The 25,840-nt window shown below is 38.2% G+C and overlaps 1 protein-coding gene across 1 annotated transcript in view; it reads right to left on the reverse strand.

The window, feature by feature from the left end:
- Positions 1-25,840, reverse strand: part of Stxbp4 (syntaxin binding protein 4) — a 125,913-nt gene that overhangs the window by 53,308 nt on the left and 46,765 nt on the right. The window contains exons 9-12 of the mRNA XM_051195782.1: positions 18,448-18,624; positions 5,239-5,355; positions 3,841-3,890; positions 1,520-1,653 (exon numbers count right to left, since the gene is read on the reverse strand). Of these exons, the coding sequence (XP_051051739.1) occupies positions 1,520-1,653; positions 3,841-3,890; positions 5,239-5,355; positions 18,448-18,624 (478 nt within the window). The remainder of the gene's footprint in view (positions 1-1,519; positions 1,654-3,840; positions 3,891-5,238; positions 5,356-18,447; positions 18,625-25,840) is intronic.

Below are 25,840 nucleotides of genomic sequence, written 5' to 3' on the forward strand. Positions count from 1 at the left end.
TTAAAAATCTTAAGCTACATGATCCCGGAATATGATTTTGTTTTTAGATGAACACAATACATTTGCATAGTTTAAATATCTCCGTGCTTTACAGGCTTGGTACCACTGAGTAAATTAATGAAACATTGCATTTTCCTTTGTTCAGAAATTTTCCAGGAGTTGCTCACCATTTTAGACAACCACAGCACAGATGCCAGTGAACTTGAGCTACCTAAATGGAGAGCCTCAGGTGGCTGTGTTAATCTACCCCCATGGTAGCTAACACTTTAGCAGGGACTCTGTGTCGGACACAGCATTATACTGTCAATCGCCTAGTGCTGTTGGGCAAAACATCAGCTATTGAGATGGGTCTGTCATGAATCACTTTCCTCTTATTATTTTTCCTCCATTTTACAGTCTGGGCATGTTATTATTGATTTTTATAAATGTTAGAGTTAGAAGAATTACCTATAATTTTCATTGCAGGAAAATAAATGGCATGTTGAAAATAGTTATTAAAAGTTGAGATTCTCATGAAGAGGCAGTGCCTGGGGACATGATGAGGGAAAGGCAGAGATGTGCAGTCACTTGGGTGTTCCCCCAGGACTCTGTGCTGGGTGTGGGGAGTTACTTAGAAACTGTTCTTCTTCTCTTGAAACCACAGTGTTGACCTGACAGATCCCTAGTACTGATCGCACCGTTCCCACACTAGTACCGATCCCACAGTTCCCACACAGTGACTTATCTTGGCCCTCACTTAGGAGGAAATGCCTAAGCCAGCAGCTCTGAAGAGCAGGGAACTGGTTCATTAATTACAGCTCTTTCATTGATTACCCTGCTCACCCTACAGAGTCTGTTTGTGGCCTGTGTGTGTGTGTGTGTGTGTGTGTGTGTGTGTGTGTGTGTGTTTTCTTTTTCTTTAGTTTGAACTTGGGAGAAAGGTCCTCAATATTTAGTCTGTGTGAAGCCCTTATTATGTAGCCCAGACTAGACTCACAATCCCAGAAATCCCCCTGCCCCAGGCATTCAGGGGTTAGGATTTTAGTTAGAAGCCACCAGGACTGGTTTGTCTCATCAGCCCTTTCTATCTCGTTGCTTGGGCGTGTTCTGTTGAAGTTGGTCTGCCTTCGTCGTTCAAGTGCTCATGTTATGGCCTTGTACCATCAGGCCTCACTCAACTTCATCCAATGTCATTACATCTGTTGTAGGTTTTAAAAACTTTCCTCAGCATTGGTTTGCCCTTCATGTTTTTAGTGCAATTTATTTTGGCATTTACTTTCTAATGTCGAAGATACTTTGGAAGAAAACAGAAAGTAAAGACACATATTAATTAGCATTCTTTAGTTGGACATCATCTTGAGCACTTTAAATGAAGCCAACACTCTTCCACAATTGGCATGCTAACGTTCTTAGTGAGTGGCTATCAGTTTTACTGTAGACAAATATATCCCATGCAATTAAACTATCGGAACTGATTTTTTTTTCTTCTGCTTTGTTTAATAAATTATCAAAAAATTGCAAAAAAGAAAAGATAACTTACAGTCCATATCAAGTGTGGCACGAACAGATCTAACGAGCTCCTTGGATTCCAGAAGCAGGCTTGCTGGGAAGCTGCGTCCATTCCTCCCCAGCAGTGGGAGCGAAGGCTGTGATGCAAACACACCTCTTCTTTCGCTGCATGGGCAATGAAATGGCTTTGAGTACACTGCACAGGAAGCATCACCAGTGCATCTTTGCTAAACCTGAATTGGGGTCCATTATGTTTGTGCAAAAGTATTTCTCATTCTAGGAACATTATGTTCATAGAGCTACACAAGAACTCAGTCACATAGATTTCTGCTCTCACTTGCTTATTATATAGTAAATAGGCACATTTTAAGAAGTATTGCGGTAAATAAGGATCAGGATAAACAAATAGGCGCAATAAAGAAGTACTTTCACTTTATGTATAAGAAGGACGTAAATGAAGGATAGCTTACATCTTAAATAATTTGTTGGATCTTTTGTTTCATTTTGTAAAATTTCAGACTAAACATATAAATGTTAGTTTATTAAACAGATGTTTTTTATTTTTTATAGTAATATTAAATATAAATTCAATACAAATATATTTACTTAAGAAATTATCTTTTAAATTCTCCCATTTGATTTTCCTAATTACAGAATAGCCTAAAGGCATATATATTATTATGACATTTGAATTTACTTTTTTATTAATAAATTTTGTTCCTTGACAATTTCATACCTGTACAGAACATATTCTGGTTATGCTATTTATCCTTATTCCCCTCCCATCCTGCCAGACCCCTATCCCCCTTGTAAGTCTCTTTTCACATATTCATAATAGTTTTTGTTTTGTGTTCCAGAGTTTAACTAAGGTATCGTCTGAAATGCATTATGATGTAAATTTTAAAAAAAACATTTTCCTCAAAAGAACTACACTCAAGATTTTATTTGAAGGAGACAGATGACTTTGTATTGAAAACAAAATCGGTATTTACAACCCACCTTCTTAAACATGATGACATTAATTCACAAGGATAAATGTAAGAAATCTCCAATTCATATACATAGCCTTTACTCTGTGTTAAATGACCAAGGCCAACCCATATAGAAGAGGTGGTATATTAAGAATGGCCAAGATCATAGCAGTGTTTAACTTGTAAGACACAGCAAAAATTGCTTACTGTAGCTTTTAAAGTGGCTTTTTTTCCCCTCTAAGAACTGCTTTAGGGTAAGCATTGGCTGTTGGCAACTAATTATTTTTAAACTTGGTATTTAATACCAAAAATCTGAATTAGTACGGGTCAAAGCGAGACTGAAGGGATGGGACACACTTGATGTGTAAAACAGGAATAAGGCTTCTGAGCAGTTTAAAATCCTTACTAAAACAATATTCATAGAATTCACGGGATTACATTGTAAGCAGCAGAGTTAACAACAAATATGACTGATTCTTTCATAGTAAGAAATGAAACACTAAATTAACATAAAAGTCAGGAACTGTAGGCATTATTTCCTTAAAAAAAAAAAAGTCTCACTGTGGCCACGCTGGCTGGTCTTGAATTCAACAGAGATGCTCCTGTCTCAGTCTCCCAAGTGTTGGTATTATTGCAGGCAGAAGCCATGGTGTAGCTCTAATTTCTTCTATTGAACTACTGTTTTCTCAGTAATAGTGTTTCTGCAAGTGGTGCTGGTGGAGATGGACACAGTAGGAACTACGACAGTCATAAGGAAACAAGTACTTTCAATGTAGACCAGTAAGACTATTTCTTCTGTGTATGCCTGCCCTTCATCCTGTATCAAAGTGAGTGAAAAGTCATGGCTTGAGACAGACAAAGCGTACTTGTATGTTTGCAGCTCTAAGGAGGAATCCTGAAGACAGCAGCAGCATGCTACGAATAATAACAAATCAAGGTGCAGTCTACAAACATACTTCTTTTATTTATATCACTGAATGGTGAAAATGAAGGAAGTTGATTGTGTGAATATGTTTTGCAAAATTCTACTTGACGTAACGCATCTGCCAGGCTGAGCCCCTCTTTGGCAGTGCATCTGCCACCAGCAGCTTCCCTACACACAGACAGGATGTGTGAATCCTCAGCCTTAAGAGTACAAAGTTACAATGGCTGTCTAAATGCTTCCAGCAGCTTCTTTTAGAGATGGAACCTAAACAGCATGTTCTTGCACTTCCTTCCAAAAAGTTAAAAAAAAAAAAAAAAAAAAAAAAAAAAAGAGCATTCAGTGGGAATCATGGAATCATGCAGCATCCTCAGCATCCTAAAGCTGACCTAGAGGTTAGCCACAAATATATGCAAAGAAATTAGTGTTCATATGCTGTGGAGAGCAACACATTCTTACCTCAAATTTGAGAAAGGAGCAGAACTATCCAAAAGCACTTCCTGAGCAGTCTAGGGACAAACAGCATAGTAAAGGAGATTTGTAAGCTTGATAGCTTAAAAACAAAACCAAAAACTTTTCTTGGTTAATTAACACTTATAATTTCCCCTTCATTGAGTATGTAGATGTTCTTATTATGGTGGGTGAGTGAATTATGTTAACTTGAAGATAACTATAAGGTATTTATTTATTTAAAATATTTATATTGTGTGTGTGTGCATGTGCGTGTGCACATGTACCTGTGTGAAAACACCTGTTGAGGCTAGAAGAGGGTGTTGGGTTCCTTGGAACTGGAGTTAAAGTGGTTGGAATTAAGGTGGTTCTGAGTCACCTGACATGGGTGCTGGGAAGGTAATTCATAAGAGCAGCAAGCACTCCTAACTGGTAAGGTAAGCCATCTCTCTAGTACTTCATGATAGCGTAAATAATTACCAAATTATGTTTACATGGTATCAGAATTTGTAGGGAAGTATTCATTAAAGCACAGTGTATTTTATTATACACATACTTATTACTAACTATATAATGTTAACTATTCTTTTTTATATACCAAGGCAAATCTAAATATAATTGTAAGTTAGAATTGTTATATTGAAACAGAGGTGTTTCTGTAGTCTTCAAACACTCTGACATTTTTCTGTGATGGTACTTATTTCCTCTCCCTCCCTCCTTTCCTTTCTCCATCTTTTCCTCTTGCAAATGCTAGGCCAGTGGTCTACCGTAGAAGTATATTTCCAACCATCTTTTAAACTTTTTATTTTGAGACAAGGTCTCATTAAGTTGCCTAGAATGGCCTTAGATTTGCTACCTTTCAGCCTCAGGATCCTAAGAAGCTAGGTTACAACCTTGTGCCATCAGGCCTGGCAAGATTTTTTATTTTAAAAAACAATGTAACATAGTTATTTCTCAGTTACCTGGGTATATCAAAATCCACAGATGCTCAAGTGGTTTACTAGGTATGCATGTGATCTGCATTGTCTATGGATTCTTTACATCATCTCTAGATGACTTATAAATAACACAATATAGCTTTTATGGAATTTTTTTTAAATGGTCTCTTGTATTCAAAATAAGAACAGGATTTTTTTTTCTACACTTGCTTCCTACTGAAGCAACCACCTCAGGCCTGAGCACATGGTATCCAAATGAGAAATGAGGTGAATGGCACTCTAGGGAGTACTGGAAAAAGACTACTGTGACTCTAGTGGGGTATGACTACATGTCACTCCATTTGCATAGTCAGCATAGCGCTAGGTGTGGTTTGTGGAAATTCCTGGAGGTTTTGTTCCTGGATCTTTTCATTCCATGGGTGGCTGTGGAATCCAAGGAAATGGAGGGTCAACTTCAGAGAAAACTTACCTCTACAAAATGAAGGAGGCGTTCAGTAGATGCCTTGAAAGTTTTCCGAGCCATTTCTGATTTTCGCAATTGGCAGTCAAGCACTGTGACTCTCTTTCTCAAGTCCTGGATACTTTCCTGGACAAAGATGACAAAAGCAACAACACTGTCCACATGTCTTCACTTTCAACAACTTCTTCCCATTTTTAACTTCCTTAAACTGATATCTGACAATACCATTTCATGTATTGTCTTTATTTGACAAATAGGTTCTGATTTTGAGGGGAGGTGGAATATAACTGATTAAATATTTAAAAGTCAATTTCCACCCAGACACTTTAAGTTCTATGACATATTTTACATATGACTTTTATTGATTTTTACATGACTTACATTCAACTAACTTTTTTGGAAGAACTTATTTTAACAGAGGGTAACAGAAAAGCCTTTCATGGATAGCATAGCCCAAAGCGCTGAATATATAAACACATATGCACACGTGTACACACACACACACACACACACACACACACACACACACACACTTGAATGTGAGGTTGATCTACTGACAACAAAGGAGTAAAAGAATTCTAAGAAGAACAGCTGCAGTGCCCAGTGACCCACAGTGGTTGGTGCATGCTGAAGCATCGTTTGCTCCTGATCCTAGAGGTCCACATTGTTTGTTTAAACAGACACACATGACATGCAAAACTGTGGTGGGTAAATGAGTGGATTTCACAGTACAGGAACTCTGATTTTGGCTCTGGTCAGTAGAAAGAGTCTGTTCTGAGTAATTTCCAAGTGTAAGGCCCTACCCAGTAATGCTGAAACAATAACTGCTAGAAAAACACAGGAGATTTTGGGGTTGAATTTATATTATTGAGGTGACATGAAAAACCGATGACCTTAAATTCTTTCTTAAATGAGTCCTAGGTTAAGAGGATCAGAAACAAAATTTCCCTGGAAGCTATTTTCTAAATTGAGATTTCATAAAATTTCCATAATTGTGTGTCAAAAGAACATGAAGTCACAATAAAAAAAATCACTAAAAGTGAAGAAATATGTTTTATGAACTGACAATCAGATAATTAATCATCATATCTAAAAGAGTGTATATATTAACCAGGCACATAAATATAATTATATTTAGAATTTTGGAAAAGAGAATTGAAAATATAATAGGCCTTTAATCCCAGCACTTAGGAAACAAAGGAGGCAGATGTCTGTGAGTTCAAGGCCAGCGTGGTCTACAGAATGAGTTCCAGGACAGCCAGGGCTACACAGAGAAACCTCTCATTAAAAAAATAGTAAATAAATAATAAAACAAAATAAAGAAAATACAACAGGACAAGAAACTCAAAAGTGATGTAAATCATATTAAGAATATAGTCATTAAATTAGAACACAACAAAAATGCCCAATTTCATACACCTAACAAGACAATGGAGAAACTAGAAAATAGATGTAGCAAAATTTCTGAGGACTAAACAGACGGTAAAATTTGAACTACGAATAAAGAAGAGACAAGTGAACACAAGCGGGCCTCTTGAATTGCACACAGGGAAACAGTACCGGGGCTGAAGAGATGGTTTGCTACTCAAGATCGCTTTCTGTTCTTACAGAGGACCTGGGTCCAGTACCCAGAACATACAAGGCAGCTCACAGCTGGCTGCAACTCCAGTTCTAGGGATGTGACACCCTTTGCTGACCTTAGCACACCAGTCATATACATGGTACACATACTTACAGGCAAAATGCTCATGCACTTAAAATGAATTAGTAAATAAAGTTTTTTGTTTGTTTGTTTTTGTTTTTAAAGGTGGGCATTGTGGATTGTGCTGCACACCTTTAATCCCACACTTAGGAGGCAGAGACAGGGGGATCTATATGAGTTCAAGGGTAGGCTGGCATACATTGTGAGATCTTGGAGATGGGGGAAGAGGAAGAGAGAGAGAGAGAAAGAGAGAGAGAGAGAGGGAGGGAGGGAAGGAGGGAGAGAGAGAGAGAGAGAGAGAGAGAGAATGAGATCAATTGGGATGAAAGTTTCAGGGCTTTCCAGAAATGGCAAGACAATGATCCTCCAATTAGGAAGTTGGATGTATTTCAAACAGCATAAATTACAATAGATCAGATCAACAAATGACTCATGGGGTTAAAAACACTAATATCAAAGGCAAAGATGTTTTAAAAATCATACAGAAGGAAACACATTACAAATGATTGATAGCTGACATGATAGCATGAAAAAAAAAACAATGACAAAGTTATATGGTAACATAATATTCTAAATATATCTGAATGTATTTTAAAAGTTGATTTTCAGAGAAACCAAGTGGAGAGTTTATTATCAACAGATTGTCACTAAGTGAATTTGAAGCAACTGTTTTAGGAAGCAAGAAAGCCTGAGATGTAATACGGAACTATGAACAAATGGTCTAAGCATAGGGTCTACCCAGACCAACTTGGACCCCATGAAACAAACTGTAAAAAGTGATAAAGTCAAGACAGAACTGAAATTCCACCAGCAACAGAAATTAAGGAGGGAGAAAAGGTTAGGTTTATGTTCAAAAGTGCTCTTAATATGTAGATGAGGGAACATCACTGATTTATTTCATAACAAGTTAATATAGAATGTCAAGCATTCTAGGATAACCATTAAAAAATTGGAGATACAGGAGATTGAGGAGATTGAGAGATGATTTAAGAGTCAGGAGCACAGGCAGTTCTTGCAGGGGACTCAGTCTGGATTCTCCATACCCCACATTGTGGTTTATAACACGATTTTTACCAAAATCATGCCCCAAGTGAAAGAAGTTCCTTCCGAAGATACAGCCAAAGCATAGGCATGCTGGAAGGTGTCATTCAAGGCCCAGGACCCTGTGGCTGCAGAGGAAGCTTAAATACCCTCACAATAGAACCTCCAGGAGACACAGGCATGCCCACTGTGCCAGCATCAAGTTGCCCTGACAGCTAAGTCAGCCACGAAGAAGACAGAAGATCACCCACTCGTGTTCATTGTGAATGCCAAGTCCAGCATTCATCAGATAGGAAAGGCTGTGACATTGGTCAAACCTGATGCAGAGAAGGGGATATCTATGTGGCTCCTGATAACAATGCTCTGGATGTTGTAAACAAAATTGGACTCATCTAATCTGAGTCCAGCTGTTAATTCTAAAGACAAGTTTGTTACCATAAATATATTGGAGACTACTGAGGCCTAGGACACAAAATTCAGAATGGCAGAGTGACCTGATTGCCAGTGGAACTATACCCCTCCCTGGATTCTGTCCTCCCCATAACTCTTCCCTTAGGCCAAAGTCATCCCAGCTTATCCCTGGCCCTACTGCTGTTGGGTCTCCACCCTCAACCCCAGTGGACTTCTGCCACTAAGTTAGAGACCACACCAGACACACACCACCTCACCGGTTGACAAGCCTCTCTTCCCAAGAACTCCAGCAGACTCCAGAAACAGTCCACACCAGTTGGAAGAACAGACATGATAGGCCCATGTACAGTCCATGCCAGTCAGGAGAACAACCCCAGCAGCACTGTTGGAGGCCAGGCTAGATCTAGAGACCCAAGATGATTTGTTTTACTGGATGCCGGACCAGATCAAGGGACCAAAGGCCCCCAAAACTTCAGCAGAGACACCCTATGGGACCTGAAGACTAACCAGTCACCAGAATCCTTGGATACTTAGGCCAGAAGAACAGAGAAGAAATAGAAATCAAGAGAAAAAGACACCCATCCAACAAAGACAAACACAGAAATCAACACCTACACCAATAATCATGCCAAATCCAGACAACTAAATGCAAATATAAGAACATATTAACAGAAAGGGCAACTTCACCACCAGAACCCAGCTACCTTACCACAGCAAGACCTAAACATTCTAGTACAGCTGAAGCACAAGAAAATGACCTTAAAAGTAACTTTATGAAGATGATAGAGGTCCTTAAAGAGGAAATGAAAACAATCTCTGAAAGAAATGGATGAAAAGACAACCAAAAAATTAGAGGAAATCAGTCATCTCTTAAAGAATGTCAGGAAATCAAGGGGGAGGGGCAAACAGTTGATAGAAACAAATAGAACTGTTCAAGACCTGAAAATGGAAATAGAAGCAATAAAGAAAAGACAAACTAAAGGGATTCTGGAAATGGAAAATCTGGGTAAGCGACAAAAGCATCACCAAGAGAATACAAGAGATTGAAGAGAAAATAACAGACATTGAAAATATGATAGAGGAGATAGATTCATCAGTTAAAGAAAATATGAAATTCCAATAAATTCCTAGCACAAAACACCCAGGAATCTGGGACACTATGAAAAAGATCAAACCCAAGAATAACATGGATAGAAGAAGGAAAAGCATACCACCAGCTCAATAGCCCAGAAAATATATTTGACAAAATCAGAAGAGAAATTTCCCAACCTAAATAAGGACATAACTATAAAGGTACAAAAAGCTTACATAACACCAAATAGACTGGATTAGATACAAAGTCCCCTCCCCACATATTAATCCAGACATTAGACATGCAGAATAAAAAAAGAATATTAAAAGCTACAAAGGAAAATGGCCAAGTAACATATAAAGGAAGATCTTTCAGAATTACACCCGATTTCTCAATGGAGAATCTAAAAGCCAGAGGAGCCTAGACATACCTCTTGCAGACTCTAAGAGATCACGGATGCCAGCCGAGACTACTAACCTAGAAAATCTTTCAACCACCATAGATGGAAAAAACAAGATACTTCATGACAAAGTCAAATATAATGATAATCTGTCCACAAATCCACCTCTACAGAAGGTACTAGAAGGAAACCTCCAATCCAAAGAAGTTAAGGACACCCACAAAAATACAGGCAATAGATAATCCCACACCAGCAAAACCCAAAGAAGGGAACACACACACACCATCACTATCGGCAGCACCACTCCCACATTACTACCAAATAATTAACAATCACTAGTCATTAATATCAATGAACGCAATTCTCCAATCAAAAGACACAGGCTAACAGAATAGATATGAAAACAGGATCCACCTTTCTGCTGCATACAAGAAACACACCTTAACAACAAAGACAGACATCTCAGAGTAAAAGGTTGGAAAAGATTTTCCAATTAAATGGACCTAAGAAGCAAACTGGTGTGGCTAACCTAATACCTAACAAAATAAACTTCAAACCAAAATTAATCAAAAGGAGATGGAGTAGGACATTTCATATTCATCACAGGAAAAATCTATCAAAATCAAGTCTCAATTCCAAACATCTATGCCCCAATACAAAGGCACCGATATGAGAAAAATAAATATTACTAAAGCTTAAGTTACATATCAGGCCCCACACATTAATAGTGAAAGACTTCAATACCCCCACTCTCACCAATGGACAGATCACCCAGATGTAAACTAAACAGTGAAATAATGAAACTAACAGACATTATGACTTAAATGGACTTAACAGATAATTACAGAATGTTTCACCCAAACACCAAAGAACATACCTTCTTCTCAGCACCTCATGGAACCTTCTCCAAAACTGACCACATACTCAGTCACAAAGCAAATATTAACAGATAAAAAGAAATTAGAATAACCCTGTTTCTTATCAGATCGCTATGGATTAAAGTTGGAGCTCAATGACAACACAAACTACAGAAAGCCTACAAACTCATGGAAACTGAATAACTCTCAACTGAATTACCACTGAGTCAAGGAAGAAAGAAAAAAATTAAAGACTTCCTAGAATTCAATGAAAATGAAAGCACAACATACCCAAAATTATGGCACACAATGTAAGCAGTGCTAAGAGGAAAGTTCATAGCAGTAAATGCTTTCATAAGGAATTTGGAGGAATCTTATACTAGCAACTTAACAGCACACCTGAAACCTCCAGAACAAAAGGAAGCATATACACCCAAGAGGAGTAGATGGCAGGAAGTAATCAAGGGCTTGAAGAAATCAATAAAGTAGAAACAAATAGAATAATACAAAGAATCAATGAAACAAAGAGTTGGTTCTTTGAGAAATTTCAACAAGACAAACCCTTATCTAAGCAAACCAAAAGGCAGAGAGATAATATCCAAATTAACAAAATCAGAAATGAAAAGGGGGATATAACAACAGACACTGAGGAAAACATTAAGTCATACTTCCAAAACCTGTACCCTACAAAATTGGAAAATCTAAAAGAAATGAACAAATTTCTCTGGTAGAGAACACATATCATAAACAGAAATGACAGCTTATGCTGGAGAGGATGTGGGGCAAATGGAACACTCCTCTATTGCTGGTGGGAGTGCAAACTTGCACATCCACTTTGGAAATCAATATGGTGGCTTCTCAGAAAACTGGGGATCAATCTACCTCAAGACCCAGTGGTACCATTCTTGGGCATATCATCAAAGGATGTTCAATCATATCACAAGGGCACTTGCTCAGTTATGTTCATAGCAGCTTTTATTTTTAATGCTTGAACCTGGAAATAACCTAGATGCCACTCAACCAAAGAATGGATAAAATATGATATGCTTACACAATGAGATCAGGAAATTTGAAGGCAAATGGATGAAAATAGACAAAAATCATCCTGAGTGAGGTAACCCAGACTCAGAAAGACAACATGGTATGTACTTACTCACAAGTGGATATTAACTGTAAAGTAAAGGATAACCATGCTAGAATCCACAGACCCAGAGAAGCTAGATAACAAGGAGAGCCCAATGGGGCATTCATGGATCTCTCTGGGAAGGGGAAATACAAGAGATCTCCTGGATGGACTTGGAGCTGGTAGGGATGGGAACTTGAGGGTTTGGGTTGGTGGAGTGTGGGTGGAGATGGAGAGTATGAAAAGAGATGATTGGATGGGTGGAGGTGCTTTTCAGGTCAGGTAGAAACCTGATACAAGGGAAACTCCCAGGAATATAACAAGGATGACCCCAGTTAAGACTCCTACCAATAATGGGTACATAGCCTGAACAAGCCAACTCTTGTGATCAGATGGTGACCACCCCAAGTGACATCAAAGAGCCTTCAGTCAGTAATGGATTGAAACAGATGCAGAAACCCACAGCCAAACATTAGGCTGAGCCCTGAGTCCTGCTGCAGAGAAGGAGGAAGGATTGTAGAAGCCAGAGAGGTCAAGGACATTACAAGAAAACCAACAGAAACAATTAACCTGGCTCATGGTAACTCACAGAGTCTGAACCAACATCCAGGGAGCCTGTACGCAATCGACCTAAGCCCTCTACACATATGTGACAATTTTGTAGCTTGGTTTACTGTGGAACAATTAACAATGGGAGCAGGGGCTTGTTGGTGTGATTTTTTTTGTGTTCTGATAAATAAAGCTTGCTTTGAGTCAGATGGTGGAACTAGCTACTAGTTAACCATAGAGATTTGGAGGATTGTAGATAGAGAGAAGAAGTGATAAAGGGGGAGGGAGTAGAGAGAGGATCTTTACCCTTTTGGATGGAGGAGTAGAGAGAGGTAAGAGGCAACTGGCAGCTGCTCTTGGTTCTCTGATCTTCCAGGATTTTACTCTGATATCTCTCTCTGGGTTTTTATGGATAAGATTAATTGGATCTATGCTCTAGAGGATGTTCCTAATGCTTTGTGTGGTTCTTAGGAACATATTCCTCATATTTGATTGCCTTGCCCAACCTAAATACAAAAGGAGTTGCTTAGCCTTACTACAACTTGATATGCCATGCTTTGTTTATACCCATGGGAGGCCTGCCACTCTCCAAACAGAAATAGAGGAGAAATTGATTTGGGGGAGGTGTGGGAGAAGAGAAGGGATGGGAAACTGTAATTGGGATGTTATATAAATAATAAATAAAAATATGGATATTGGATACTGTACATAATTTTGAAAACATCAAAGGGAATTATGTGTAATTGGGAAGGGGTACACAAAAGATATCTGCTTTAATACAAAACTCCAGTTAAATAACTTGAATATATTGACAGCTATATTTCAAAGTCAGAGAACAAAGATGAGCCAGGTGCTTTAATAAGTGGAAATCTTCAAATGCAAAGTTATTTCCAGTTGAAGCTCAATGCCTGAGCTTGGAAGGGGAGGTGGTGGTTTCTAACTTCATGTTTGCCACAGACATAACTGAAATAAATAGAAATTGTAAAGTTAAAAGTAAATAGATTTTTAAAAATATGTAAGCAAATATCAAACAAAGTATGGAGCTATTTTAGTGTCAACAGAAAATAGTTGTAGGGGGCAAAATTTATAGATAAAATCCTAACATTTTCATAAAAGATGGTTGTATAATTCCAAGCCTTAATGTACCTAAAAGCATTGTTTCAAAATACATAAATAAGATATAAAAAAGGAAATCTCAAAAGTGATATTACTATGTTTTTCCAAATACTGATAGTTTAAGAACACAAAGACATTCCTATGAACAAAAAGGAATTGAACCCCTAATGTCCCCGACCTTGTTAACTACATGGAAAAAAACATGACATGGCAGATATCCTTTCAATTTCACTTTGACCACCTGTAAGGATCAAGTACATATTGAGCCAGGAAACAAACCTCAGCAAATGTTGCTGGGTTATGATCCTATAAGCTAGATTTTTTTTAGCCACAGACAAGAATCTTTCTCTGCCTCAGAGGCATTCATAAGTAAGGGGGAAAAACATCATATATTTGATGATCTTATGATAAAATTTGCAGTTCTAATCCTTTTTTGTTTTGTGGTATGGATAAGCAGTATACAGAATATGAAATAAGAGGGCCATAGAGCCAACACACTTTTAAATAAAAATAAGTAAATGGCATGGTCAGATTTTCATAAAAGACATTGTAAGCAACGAACTGTGTTATCGTCAGGGGTGAAAGGCAGGCTAGTGAAAGAGACTAGAGAGCCAAACCCATACGGAACCTTAGAATTCAGGACAGAGATGACACCAAAGTGAGTAAGCAAATGAGATTTTCAAGTAAAGGATCAACCAGTGTTATTCATGTGGAATCATGGAAGAAGGAGATGACTCTCCACCCCATGTAGTGTTACAAAACCAATCACACATGTATCACAACTTAACAACTTCTAGAAGCAAATATAAATAAATATCTTTGTATCTTCGAAGAATGAAGGACTTTTGAAAACATGTAAGAGGATAACAAATGATAAGTGTGGTGGTCTGAATAAGAATGGCTCCATAGGCTCATATATTTGAATGGTTAGTTTCCAGTTAGTGAATGGTTTGGGAAGGATTAGGAGGTACAGCCTTGTTGCAGAGGACTGTCACTGGGGGCAGGCATGGAGGCTTTAGAAGTTCAGCACAATCCAAGTTAGCTTTCTGTGGGATGCTTGTGGATCAACATGTAAGCTTTCAGCTACTGCTCCAGTGCCATTCCTGCCTATCTGCTGCCATGCCCCTTACAAGGATGGTCATGGATTCCAAAACTCTGAAACTGTAAGCCTCAAGTAAACTCTTCTTTAAGTTGCCTTGCTCATGGTGTCTTAGCACAGGAATAGAAAAGTAACTAAGACAATTAAGTTTCCATGAAACTTAAGAGCTCCTTTCCATTTCATGTTAGAGTAGAAAAGGCAAGCCACAAGTTTGAGAGGGTAGTTTTTATCACATGTAAGTCAATAAAGGATTTGTAAGCAAGAGAATCACTACATGTCTCTAAGCAAAAGACAAACAACCCAAATGGGAAAATAACTAAAAGATACAAAAGCACATTGCACTGAAAATAAGTGACTACTGAATGCATAAATATACGCTCAACTGGTTATCTCAGTCAGGGAAGAACAAATTGCTGAGTTACAGCATTTAGGGATATAAATGACTCCATCATGGTTGATTTTAAGCTTCCAACCTCCATCAGTGAGCACAGTATTGAGAAGAGGCATGTTCTCATGAGCCAGTGACTATGGGTCCCAGCACACCATTGTGTTAGTCATTAGTAACTAGGGGAATTCAAATTAAACTATACTGGCACCGCAATTATTATACCAACCAGATGGATAAAAATTCAAAATAAAAGAAAGCAAAGAATCAGCAAGGTAATTCTAATCTATTCTTCATGGGAATATAAATTAGTTTAAAAATACTTTCAGTCACAATTAGTCATTTACTTATAAAGTTGAACATACAATTACCACTCAACCTGGTAAGACTACTTCTTGTCCCTAACAGTTATATATATATGGAGAAAGGTATATGTATCACAATGTTCTCAGGAACATATTCACAGTAGAATAATAGAGAAATAATAAGACTTCCCATCAAAAAGACAATGGATAACTGCATGTTGGTAATTCATACAATGAAGAATAAATATGGAAAAATATACCAACTACCTACATATCAACCCGGTAAACAGGCAAAACTAAACAAACAGGGAGTAGATGTGCAAGGAGTAAAATTATCAAGAAAATGGTAGACACCAAATCCAAGAAATCAGCAAACTGTGAGGGCAACAGTAGTAGATGTAATCTGGAGGTGGATATTGTGGTCCTTCACAGGTATAAATAACAGTTTATTTATTAAGAGATACTTATTTTTCATTCATGTGTTATGTATGCATGTGTAGTGTACGTGTCTGTGTGGTTGTCCATGGAGATCAGAAAGGGCATCAGGTCTCCTATAGCTGGAGTTAGAAGTTGTGAGCTACTCAACCTGGATGGTAGCAGCAGGTCTTGGATCTTCTGCAAGAGCAGCAAGTACTCTTAACTACTGAGGTCTCTCTCTGGACATAATAATATTTTATTTCTTATGTTTCAGATGCACTTTTTCAAAAGCCCAGGTACAAACTAGAAAATATATTGATAACATAAGGGAAAATTGTAGTAATAAATGAAAGTGTCATCACAGAAAGAATAAGTGTGTAAAAAAATAAGTACTTAGGAGCTGTAGATATAACTCAGTTGGCAAAGTGCTTGTTGTGCCCTTGACCCATGTTCCACACCTATGTAAGAAGTCAGGTGAAGTGGCATACATTTGTCACCCCATTTCTGCAGAGGTGACCAGAAGAGGATCTCTGGTGCTGCAGGTCCCAATGAGAATCTCTGTAAACACTCCCCTCCCTCATTCCAAAAAGATGGATAGCTCTCTAGGAAAGATAAAGATACCTGATATTGACTTCTGTCCTCACTCATATGTTACTCAATATGTACCCCACATGTACAAAATTAATAAATAGAGATAATTAAATATTTGAATCCTTATTCTGTTGTACCTAGTCAGCAGATCCTTAAGCAATGTCACACACAGTTGAGTTACTTTTTCCCTACTGGTATCAAAATTGGAAAATTTTGGAAATTGGAAATGAATATATCCAATTGGAAATTGGAAATGAATATTGAGATGCTTATGTTGAACATCTCCTTTCCAAAAAGAAGAAGAAGAAGAAGAAGAAGAAGAAGAAGAAGAAGAAGAAGAAGAAGAGGAGGAGGAGGAGGAGGAGGAGGAGGAGGAGGAGGAGAAATCATTGATTTTAGAGAGGTAGTTTAGACTCTTATTAAAAGGGAAGTCATGAGATTCCACATAAAGCTACAGAGAGGGAGAACATGACTTAGGACCAAAATGTTCCTAACTGGAGAAAAGAAGATGCAATAACCTAAACTTTATACAACAGAAACCCACACTGGGAGCAAGAGAAGTGGTTCAGTGGGTCATGGAGTTTGCTGCACAAGCCTGGGGATCTGAGTTTGTTCCCAGGAACCTATACAGAAACTGGGAGAGAAATGACTCTACAATATTGTCCTCTGACCTCCACGTGCACACTGGGACACATGCCCTCCCACCTCCAAATACCCCCTTGTACAAATGCTAACAAATATTTAAAAACTAACAAAGCAAAAGTCACTGGATAAGTTTATGCAAATCTCTTAAAAGCATATTACTTAAAATTACAGGGCTAAAGAATAGTTCAACAATAGAGCTCTAGCTCAACATATATAAGGTCCTACTTCAACCTTTCATACCACAATAAAAAACAACAGCAAGAATTTTGAACTATTAAACAATGACAACTTCTGCTGTAAAAGTAACTAATTATTTTATTAAAAGTATCTTTAATATTTTGTTAATTTCTACAATATTTTCATAATTAGGTTAAAGTTACATGGTGTAGCACGGCTGTTTAAAAATGTACGTAGATAAACAAACGTCTGTAATTAACATTCCTAAGTGCTGCTCCTTGCTCAAGTGCTATGTGTTCCTTCAAGGTCTCCCCAATGGTGAGTGGGTCCTCTGGCCAGCCTTCTATGAGGTCCTTTAGATGAGCAGATATGTGGGAAATGGAGAGGGCTTTTCAGAGCCGAGCAAAGAAAATGTCACATTTGCTGTTAAAATTTTCTTTTCTAAAACTAGCTTCATTTTAATTTGGTATGGTAAAGAACATAAGCCTTATATGCTTAAATATTCATAAATAGCTCAAATTTGTTCTGTATTTGCTTGGAGGCTAAATGGGTTAGGGATGTAAACACCCATTACTTATAAGTGAAGAATTTCTATAAAGCTATAAAATATCTGCTTCAACTCATTCTAGTTTATACTTTTACACACACACACACACATACACACACACACACACACACACACACACACCTCTAATATGGTATTTGAAGGTTAGTCATAACTAAAGGTACATTGTGGACAATTTCCACATAGAGATGTTCAGCTTGCTTCCTGCAAGGTACTCAGTATCTTGTATTGCAATTGAGAGCTCTTCAAGAGAAGCCCAGGTTAGTACTCCTTACTTTCAAAGAAACAAAACCAAACCAATTCAAACTTGGTTTCTTCTCATTAGTCATCATGTGTCTCCTGTAAGAATTCATTAGCATGTATACTGCTATACTGCCCCAGGTTCTCTAATCAAAGAGCAAAACACATCCCTTTAATTCCCTCCTTCCATCTCCACAAAACAAATTAGCAAACTCAAAGACAGAAAGAGAAAACCAGTGCCATCAATTAAATGTTAAATAGTTCCAGGCCTGAATGGCTGAATGGAACAATGTTGACCAATGACCCAATTAATTTGGGGCCCGTGCTTTTCCATCGCCAAGCTTTCTGGATAAAGGCAGGCTCCCAACTTTCATGCCACCCTCTTCACGACACAACATCCGATCATTGAATAATAGAAGACAAACACTGACCTAGTTTAGACGTGCAGATGAAAAGAAAATGAAAACAGGATACACGACAGTGGCGAGGGAACCATGGTAACTAGAGAGGGCTGTTTGCTTACTTTATTTTGGTCGGAATAATGAGCAAGCTGAGCCTTTAGCTCCGAGATCTCAGCCTCTAGCAGATGGATCACTTCTTCGTAGTCCATTTCCATCCCACGTGCCTGCCTCTGGGCAGCTTCTGCAAGATGGATCCGGCTTCGCAGAGCTCGGGTTTCTTCAGCTACGGCTTTGGCTTCCTAAGGAGTTAAAAGTTAAGGTCAAGTGAAGAAAACGCAAAACATACTTCTGTGGTCTATACAAAGTGCTTTTTGTTTTCTCATTTTGGCAGTTATGACTCCAAACCTTAACATGTCTATGTTCTTTATCTTCCATCTAAAAACTAAAAACAAATAAGTATATTATTTCATTATGTGACCTAGCTGCCCTGTCTTTTGTTAGTTTAAATTTTTTTTCTGTATATATTTTTTTTTTCTGTAAAAAGATTCTGTATGACCCTTTTGCATCGCACACTAGCATCACTTTTGGAAAAATGAAGGAAGGAAAAGAAAACTGAAACTCCAAAATAGATCATTAGGAACATATTTGAAAGACAAAAGGAGTAAGCTACAGAATAGTAGTTGGAGGGGCTGGTGTTCTCAGAAGTCTACCGCAGCTTCATCAGATGCTGGGGAAGGGCTTATAGTGCTGTCAGGCTTCGAGGTGGACCAAGTCCTAGAGACAAGGCTTTCTCAGGGCATCAGACCGTTACTTCTTGTTTTGGTGGTAGCATAATATATAATTGTTTCTAGGTTGGATACAATATTCAAGAGACAGTTGCTAAATACACAGTGTGTGCTTCATCTGCCTTTGCTAATTCGATTTTTGGAATAATGTCCTGAGGAATGGATTGAAAATCATTTATACATAAGCAATCAGCAACCCAGAGAGTAAAAAAGATAAACAAGGGCGTAGAGTCTTGAGCCTGGGCCTGCTTGACCTCAATACTAATGATTGCTTTTCTTCACTTACTGTCTTTGGATGACATAATAAAGCAAACCATCAACAATGCTCCAAACACTGGCTATACTCTACCTTGGAAGGTAAGGGTGGCAAAAGCCATCGTCTCTCTTAAAATGTGCTTTGGTGTCAGGTCACACTCCCCTAGGACACCCATATAATTTAACACTGCAGCTATTATAGCGCAGAACTTCTTTAAAGGGTGTGGGAACCTCTCTTCTCTGTAATGGAACTTTCTGCTCCAATTGTCATGGCTAATATTAAACTATAGCTATTTTGATGTTCTCGAAGCTGTTATGGAGCATTTGCTTTCGTTGGAGCATGAAGTACTGAGAGAAGTATGGGTGTGGGGGATATTCTCAAGGGTCTGTTTTCATTCAGTATCCAAGAACTGTTTATTATATGTCAATTTCAGGAATATGCATGGAAAGTATACATGGAAAACTCTCCTCCTTCAAAACCGACATTCTACTTTGGAGAGACAGATAGTAGCCTAGGCATGAGTTACTATCTCAGTGAGAAGGCATTGATTAAAGACTCGCAGAAGGGACCATGCCAAGATTTCCTGAAGAGAAGCTTTCTGGGCAAAAGGAGCACATGGGCAAAGTTCCTGGGACTGGATTGAGCTTCGTATCTTTGGAGAACATCAAGGCAGTCAGTGAGGCAGAAACAGTGAGCAATCTGGGAATGGCAGGGAAGTAGGAGGATACTAGGGCAGAGAGGAAACATGAGTGGATGTGGAGATGGGATGGCCTGGAGAGACAGGGCTTAGGAACATACACAAGCTTCCTTCAGAGTGAGGCAAGAAGTGCCTGGAGGGCCTTGAGTGGAGAAGTGATACGAACTGGTGATGTGGGATGTCCTTCTGTATGCTGCAAACATGTATTGCTTTTATTGGTTGATGAATAAAGCTGATTTGGCCAATGGCCAGGCAGAATAGAGCCAGGTGGGAAATGCAAAGATGCAGAGAGAAAGAAGGTGTAGCCTAGGGAGGCGCCATGTAGCCTTGCTAGGGGTGAGATGCCAGAACATTACCAGTAAGTCATGAGCCTCATGGTAGTATATAAACTCATAGAAATGGGTTAATTTAATTGTGAGAGCTAGTCAGTAAGATGCCTGAGCCATTGGCCAGACCATTATAATTAGTAGTAAGCCTTAGAGTGGTTATTTGGTAACTGGTGGGAGGGACGAGAAACCTTTATTTACAAACTGGCTTAAGCTTTAAAGGAGTGCATTTCATTGCTCAGATAAGAACAGACTGTGTGAGAGGACACAGGTAGGTGCAGAAAGAGGAGAAAGGGAACAGGAAAAGCTGACCGAGGCTGACCAGGGTGGTTGTAGAAGAGGTGGTAGAGGAAGTAATTAGAGTTCCAGTACAGTTTGGGAGGAGAACAACAGGCTAGGTCAACCATAACATTAAGCTAGCATCTACTTCAGACAGACGACTATGGGATACGATGTAAATACAGTACAAAGGGGAAAATAATATCTATACCTTTTCTGGCTCAGCCCAGAACATAAGGTGCGAAGTACATAAGTGGAGTAAGGTAGCTATGATAAAACAAAACAAAAGAAAACAAAACACCAGCATAAACAAACAAGCAAGAAAGAATGTGGCACATGAGAAATGATGCCAGGTGGCTTTTGATTGAGGTAGAGGGATCCTATTGGAAGAGTGTTTTTTTTGTTGATTTGTTTGTTTTTTTAGAAGAGATATATAAACAAATGAAGAAATCAAATTAATTTTAAAAGGTAAAGCTGGCAGCTGGGTGCAAAATGGAATGGTATGAGATGTTAACTGCCTTCTCTACTTGTCACTCAAAGAATTTGAGTCCCTTGTATCTGAAAGTACTTGCCTTATACTGTAAGGGCACCTTTGGAAATGAGAGTATGCATAGCACCTGCCATTCCAGCCCAGATGACCAGGAAAGTTACTAGTGACATACCCGGGTCAGCTTCACACCAGATGGCTGCTGAGCACATTGGAGGTAACGGCTTCATATGCCAGCCCTGTTCTAAAGGTTTATGTGTCAAGTCAGCTAACTGCATATCACAGTGTAAGATGTGCCTAGAATTATCCGCATTTCAAAGACAGGACATGAAAGCACAGAAAGCTTAGTGCCAGCCAGAGCTGGGATCGAACTCATGTAGTTTAGTTAACAGACTTTATGCTCTTCCTTACTAGTCTATACTATCTAGTTAACTACAGAAAATGTTATAAAACAAAATCAATTTTAGGTACCAGTTATCACCAGTACCACTTCCTGTGCTGGCTTAGGATGTGGTTATAACAACAGACTCTCAAAAACATTTGAGGACTCTGCACTGCTCCCCATTTTCTATTCCATCAAAAAAAAAAAAAAAAAGCCTCTGAAGTGAGAGAGGAAAGGGCAGGAAAATCACCCCAGCTTCGGTGAAGAATCACTAATTTGATGATCTGTACTCTTCACACTCGGGCTGTGCAGCTTTTATTCCTCTATAAAAACAGCACTTTTATTTTTGTTCAAAGAATGCTGGTTAATTAAATGATGAGTCCGGATGGGATTTATGTAGCTATTGCAGCGCCATGACTGTAATACGGTGTGAAATACAGCTGGGCGGTAAGAGATGCAGAGGTTTTGATGCTGAATAAATTCGTACCATTTCTTTTGTAAATGTCTAACTGTCAGGCTGGTGAATGTGACCCCTTAGCAAGGTTCTAGCCCAATTCCTGCTGAATGGCTGCTTAAAAGATTAGTGCCCTGAAATGATGCCCTTTTAGAGAAAGCAGCAAAGAAACCTCTAACAGCAGTGGGGCCGGATTTAGCAAGAGAGGATCACAACAATCCATTTTCTCTTTTCCTCCCAGGCTGTCTTCTAATAAATAACTGCAAAGCCTCCTATGTCAGTAACATTTGAGCGAGAATTTTCTCAGGGTCTCACCATCGACCTGAAGTCCCAATTAGGACAAATACAGAAGTCATTTACCAATACACTTTGTATGAGGGAGAGGTTAATTCAGATCACAAAGGTAGATCTTAAAAGAAAAACAAAGACATAATAGCAGACCAGGAAAGCCAGCTAAAACATGCTTTTAAATGTTAAGTAGTGGCCAGGCTGTGGTGGCACATGCCTTTAATCCCAGCACTTGGGAGATAGAGACAGGTGGATCTCTGTGAGTTTAAAGCCAGCCTTGTCTACAGAACCATTTCCAGGATAGGCTCCAAAACTACAGAGAAACCCTGTCTCAAAACCATTAAATAAATATACAAATAAATAAATAAATAAATACGTAAATAAATAAATAAATAAACATCGGGTAGTATGAGCAAACCCAATAGAAGAAAATCCTGAAATGCGAAATACAATCAGAACTTTTCTAGGGGCAAAAATGAGTCCACAGTGCCTCTTTGTTAAATAAAGATTTGCCTCCCCACAATTTCTCAGTGAGTCTTTAGGAAAGGTAAGAGCAAATTCTTTGAAAACACAATTTAAGCTGATGGTAATCTTTGTAGGCCACAGATATTTTGGCCTTAGCTAAAGGGCACTGTGCTGTACATTTTAATTCATACAGCATATTAACCCACAAAGTAACATGATCTACAATGAAACAAACAAAAACACTTGCTTAGTACTTTTGTGTATGCCTTGGATGGGTCCTAGCTAGGTCAGTATCTTAGATCTGAGATTCGTTTTCCCCCATTTTCTGCCTACATAATTCTCTAACATAGATAATGCTCTAAGAGTTATAAGACCATAATGACTCTCACAAGAAGGTTAAGGAAATCTATTACCATCCTTGCTAGTTTTTCCTTTGTTTCTTTTTACTATGTTGGGGGGAAATGTACATATTATGTATGCCATTACATGGCCTGACAAGATAATCTATTAAGTAAGTACTTTCTTGAGGTACTCAGTTGTCAATGCTAGCTGTCTGGAAATGTAATTTGCACATGTCTTTTGTTAATGATTAAGAAATTATGTGAAACTATCCTCTCTCTAGGTATGAGTGCTAACAGTTCCCTGAGGTAGGGGAAGCATTAATTGCAGTTGCAAATGTGTACGAGCTCTGTAATTTATAAGCTAATCAGTAAATCTTTCAAATGTCAGTGGCTCACAGGAGAAAACAGCAGATTGCAAGGAGATATGTCTTTAGTAAGTTATGCTACCAAGCCTTGAGAAAGCTTCTCTTATCAGCTTCCGACACTCGCTCACTGGAAAGCCTTTCTTAGTCTTGGGTCCTATTTACAGTTTTTGAAAAAGATTAAGGCTTTACTGCAGGAAGAGGGCTGTTTGGTGAATGAGAGTTATCCAAAAGCAAGTTAAGGCCAGTCTCCTTCATTTGTGTATCTGACTTATTATTATTATTATTATTATTATTATTATTATTATTATTATTATTATTTTTAGTTGATTGAAAGGATGATCTAAAAGTCCTTTGCAGACATATTGATGAATGAATGGACAACGCACCCAACAATGAATTGATTTAGAGAGGAGTCTAAACATATAAAACATATTTGGAGACACCCTTTTGCTGTGTAATTGAAGCTGGACTTGAAACTCAATGTAAAACAGGCTAGTCTCAAACTTGAGTTGATCTTCGTTTCTCAGCCTCCCAAATGCTAGGACTAGAGGCATGTAAGACCAAGACTACCTCACAGAAAACTTATCACCTGTCTCTATACCCACATCTTTCTTCCTATCTTCATGGGTAATCCAAGTCTAATGACTGTACCACTTTAATTATTAGTCAGCCTTAGACACTTGTGAAATCTTTATGATGCAATTTGCAGTCATTTCTTAATGCCTTTTGTATCCTCACACCAGATTTGTGTTTTTAGCACCTTGTGCATGGGATGAAACCCACATAAGGGATCACCTTGCCTACTGTGTTTGTCATTATAGTGTGCTCTCCACATTTCTCAAGTATCAGTTTACCTCAGTCATTGGTCACATTCTGTCTTAAATAACATACAGTGTTCACAGGAAAATTCATCCTCTCCATATTTCAAAGTTCGCCACTACCAGCTTCCAAGTAAGCGTCTATCTTTACTATATTCAACTGTCTTCCATGATGACACACACAAAGATTCACACCATGCCTAATACACATCTACATAAGAATTTAAAGGATTCATTTTATAGTATGTATTAAGAAAATGAGATGATACAAAATCTAAATAAAATGAGGCAAATGTAAAGTTAAAAGAAATGTCATAATACATGTGTTTGACAATTATGTTATTTTTGCATTAAATATTTAAAAATTACAAATACTTGTCTATATTTCCCTTTTTCAACATGTATTAATACAGTAAATACTGTCAAGGAAGATGAAATCTTTAAGGTTCATTCCAACGCCACCTAATCCTTATGTGAAAAGGTATGAAGCAATACTTTGTGTGTGTGAAGTGTATGACATGGATAATTTGTAAGTTCAGAAAACAGGGTTTAGTTTATATGAAAAAGTAAAATCTTTACCGTGCAAAGAAAGAAATGCTTAAGCTTTCTGGAAAAAAATGAGGTCAGTCATATTATAATTAGCTCTAATTAGCCTTCACAGGGTTGTCACCTTCTTTACCTGCAGCTGCCTCACTCTAAGAGGTATAAAACTCATTTCTGCCTCTGAACACTAAAGAAAATAAATAAATAAATAAACAACCTTTCAATCTCCTTCATAAGGAGGAGTTCCTAGTCAAGGACAGATACAGAAGAACATCACTCAGGCGAGTTGTACCATGTGATAATCTTTACATTATAAATATTTGTTAGTTTAAACCATGTTTTCACATCACAGTTGTTTAAATCTGAACATGTAGCTTTTTAGTGTACTGAAGGTTGACATAAAACAAAAATCTATTTGCTCATTTTAGTTACAAATGTACCCAGGGAATATATTTATAGTACTAGAAGCTTTTCATAGCGTTTAAACCCTTTTTATAGACACAATGCAGCTCAGGGGCTACGTCTTTAGACATTAAACATGGAGAATTCCTCCAAAATTTAGGGCTTCAGGTCTGTGTTGTTAAAAGAGAAATATATTCCTTTCAAACTAACCATGAAGGACTTAACTGAAATACAAATTTTATTAAACTTTTTGGGGGGTGTGTGTGCATGTGTGTGTGTGTGTGTGTGTGTGTGAGAGAGAGAGAGAGAGAGAGAGAGAGAGAGAGAGAGAGAGAGAGAGAGAGAGAGAGAGAAGGGGGGAGAGAATGAATGAGAATCCTGTCTAAGATGTTAAAGTTCAGAAAGGGGGGAACACAACTCAGGACACAGCCTAAGGATGTAGTGCCCATACAAATAATCATAATATTTGATTGTAGCCAAAGAGGTAAATAAAATAATCACTTAGACAACAATTACTCAGAAAGTGCTGTTAAGACTGAACAGCTGAAACAAACCTTAGGCTATGTTAAAAACTGAATCTATACTAAGGGTGACACCAAAAACAATAAATGGATGCTACAGGAAACC

Source organism: Phodopus roborovskii, unplaced genomic scaffold, assembly GCF_943737965.1.
Source record: "Phodopus roborovskii unplaced genomic scaffold, PHOROB, whole genome shotgun sequence".
NCBI classification, from domain to species: domain Eukaryota; kingdom Metazoa; phylum Chordata; class Mammalia; order Rodentia; family Cricetidae; genus Phodopus; species Phodopus roborovskii.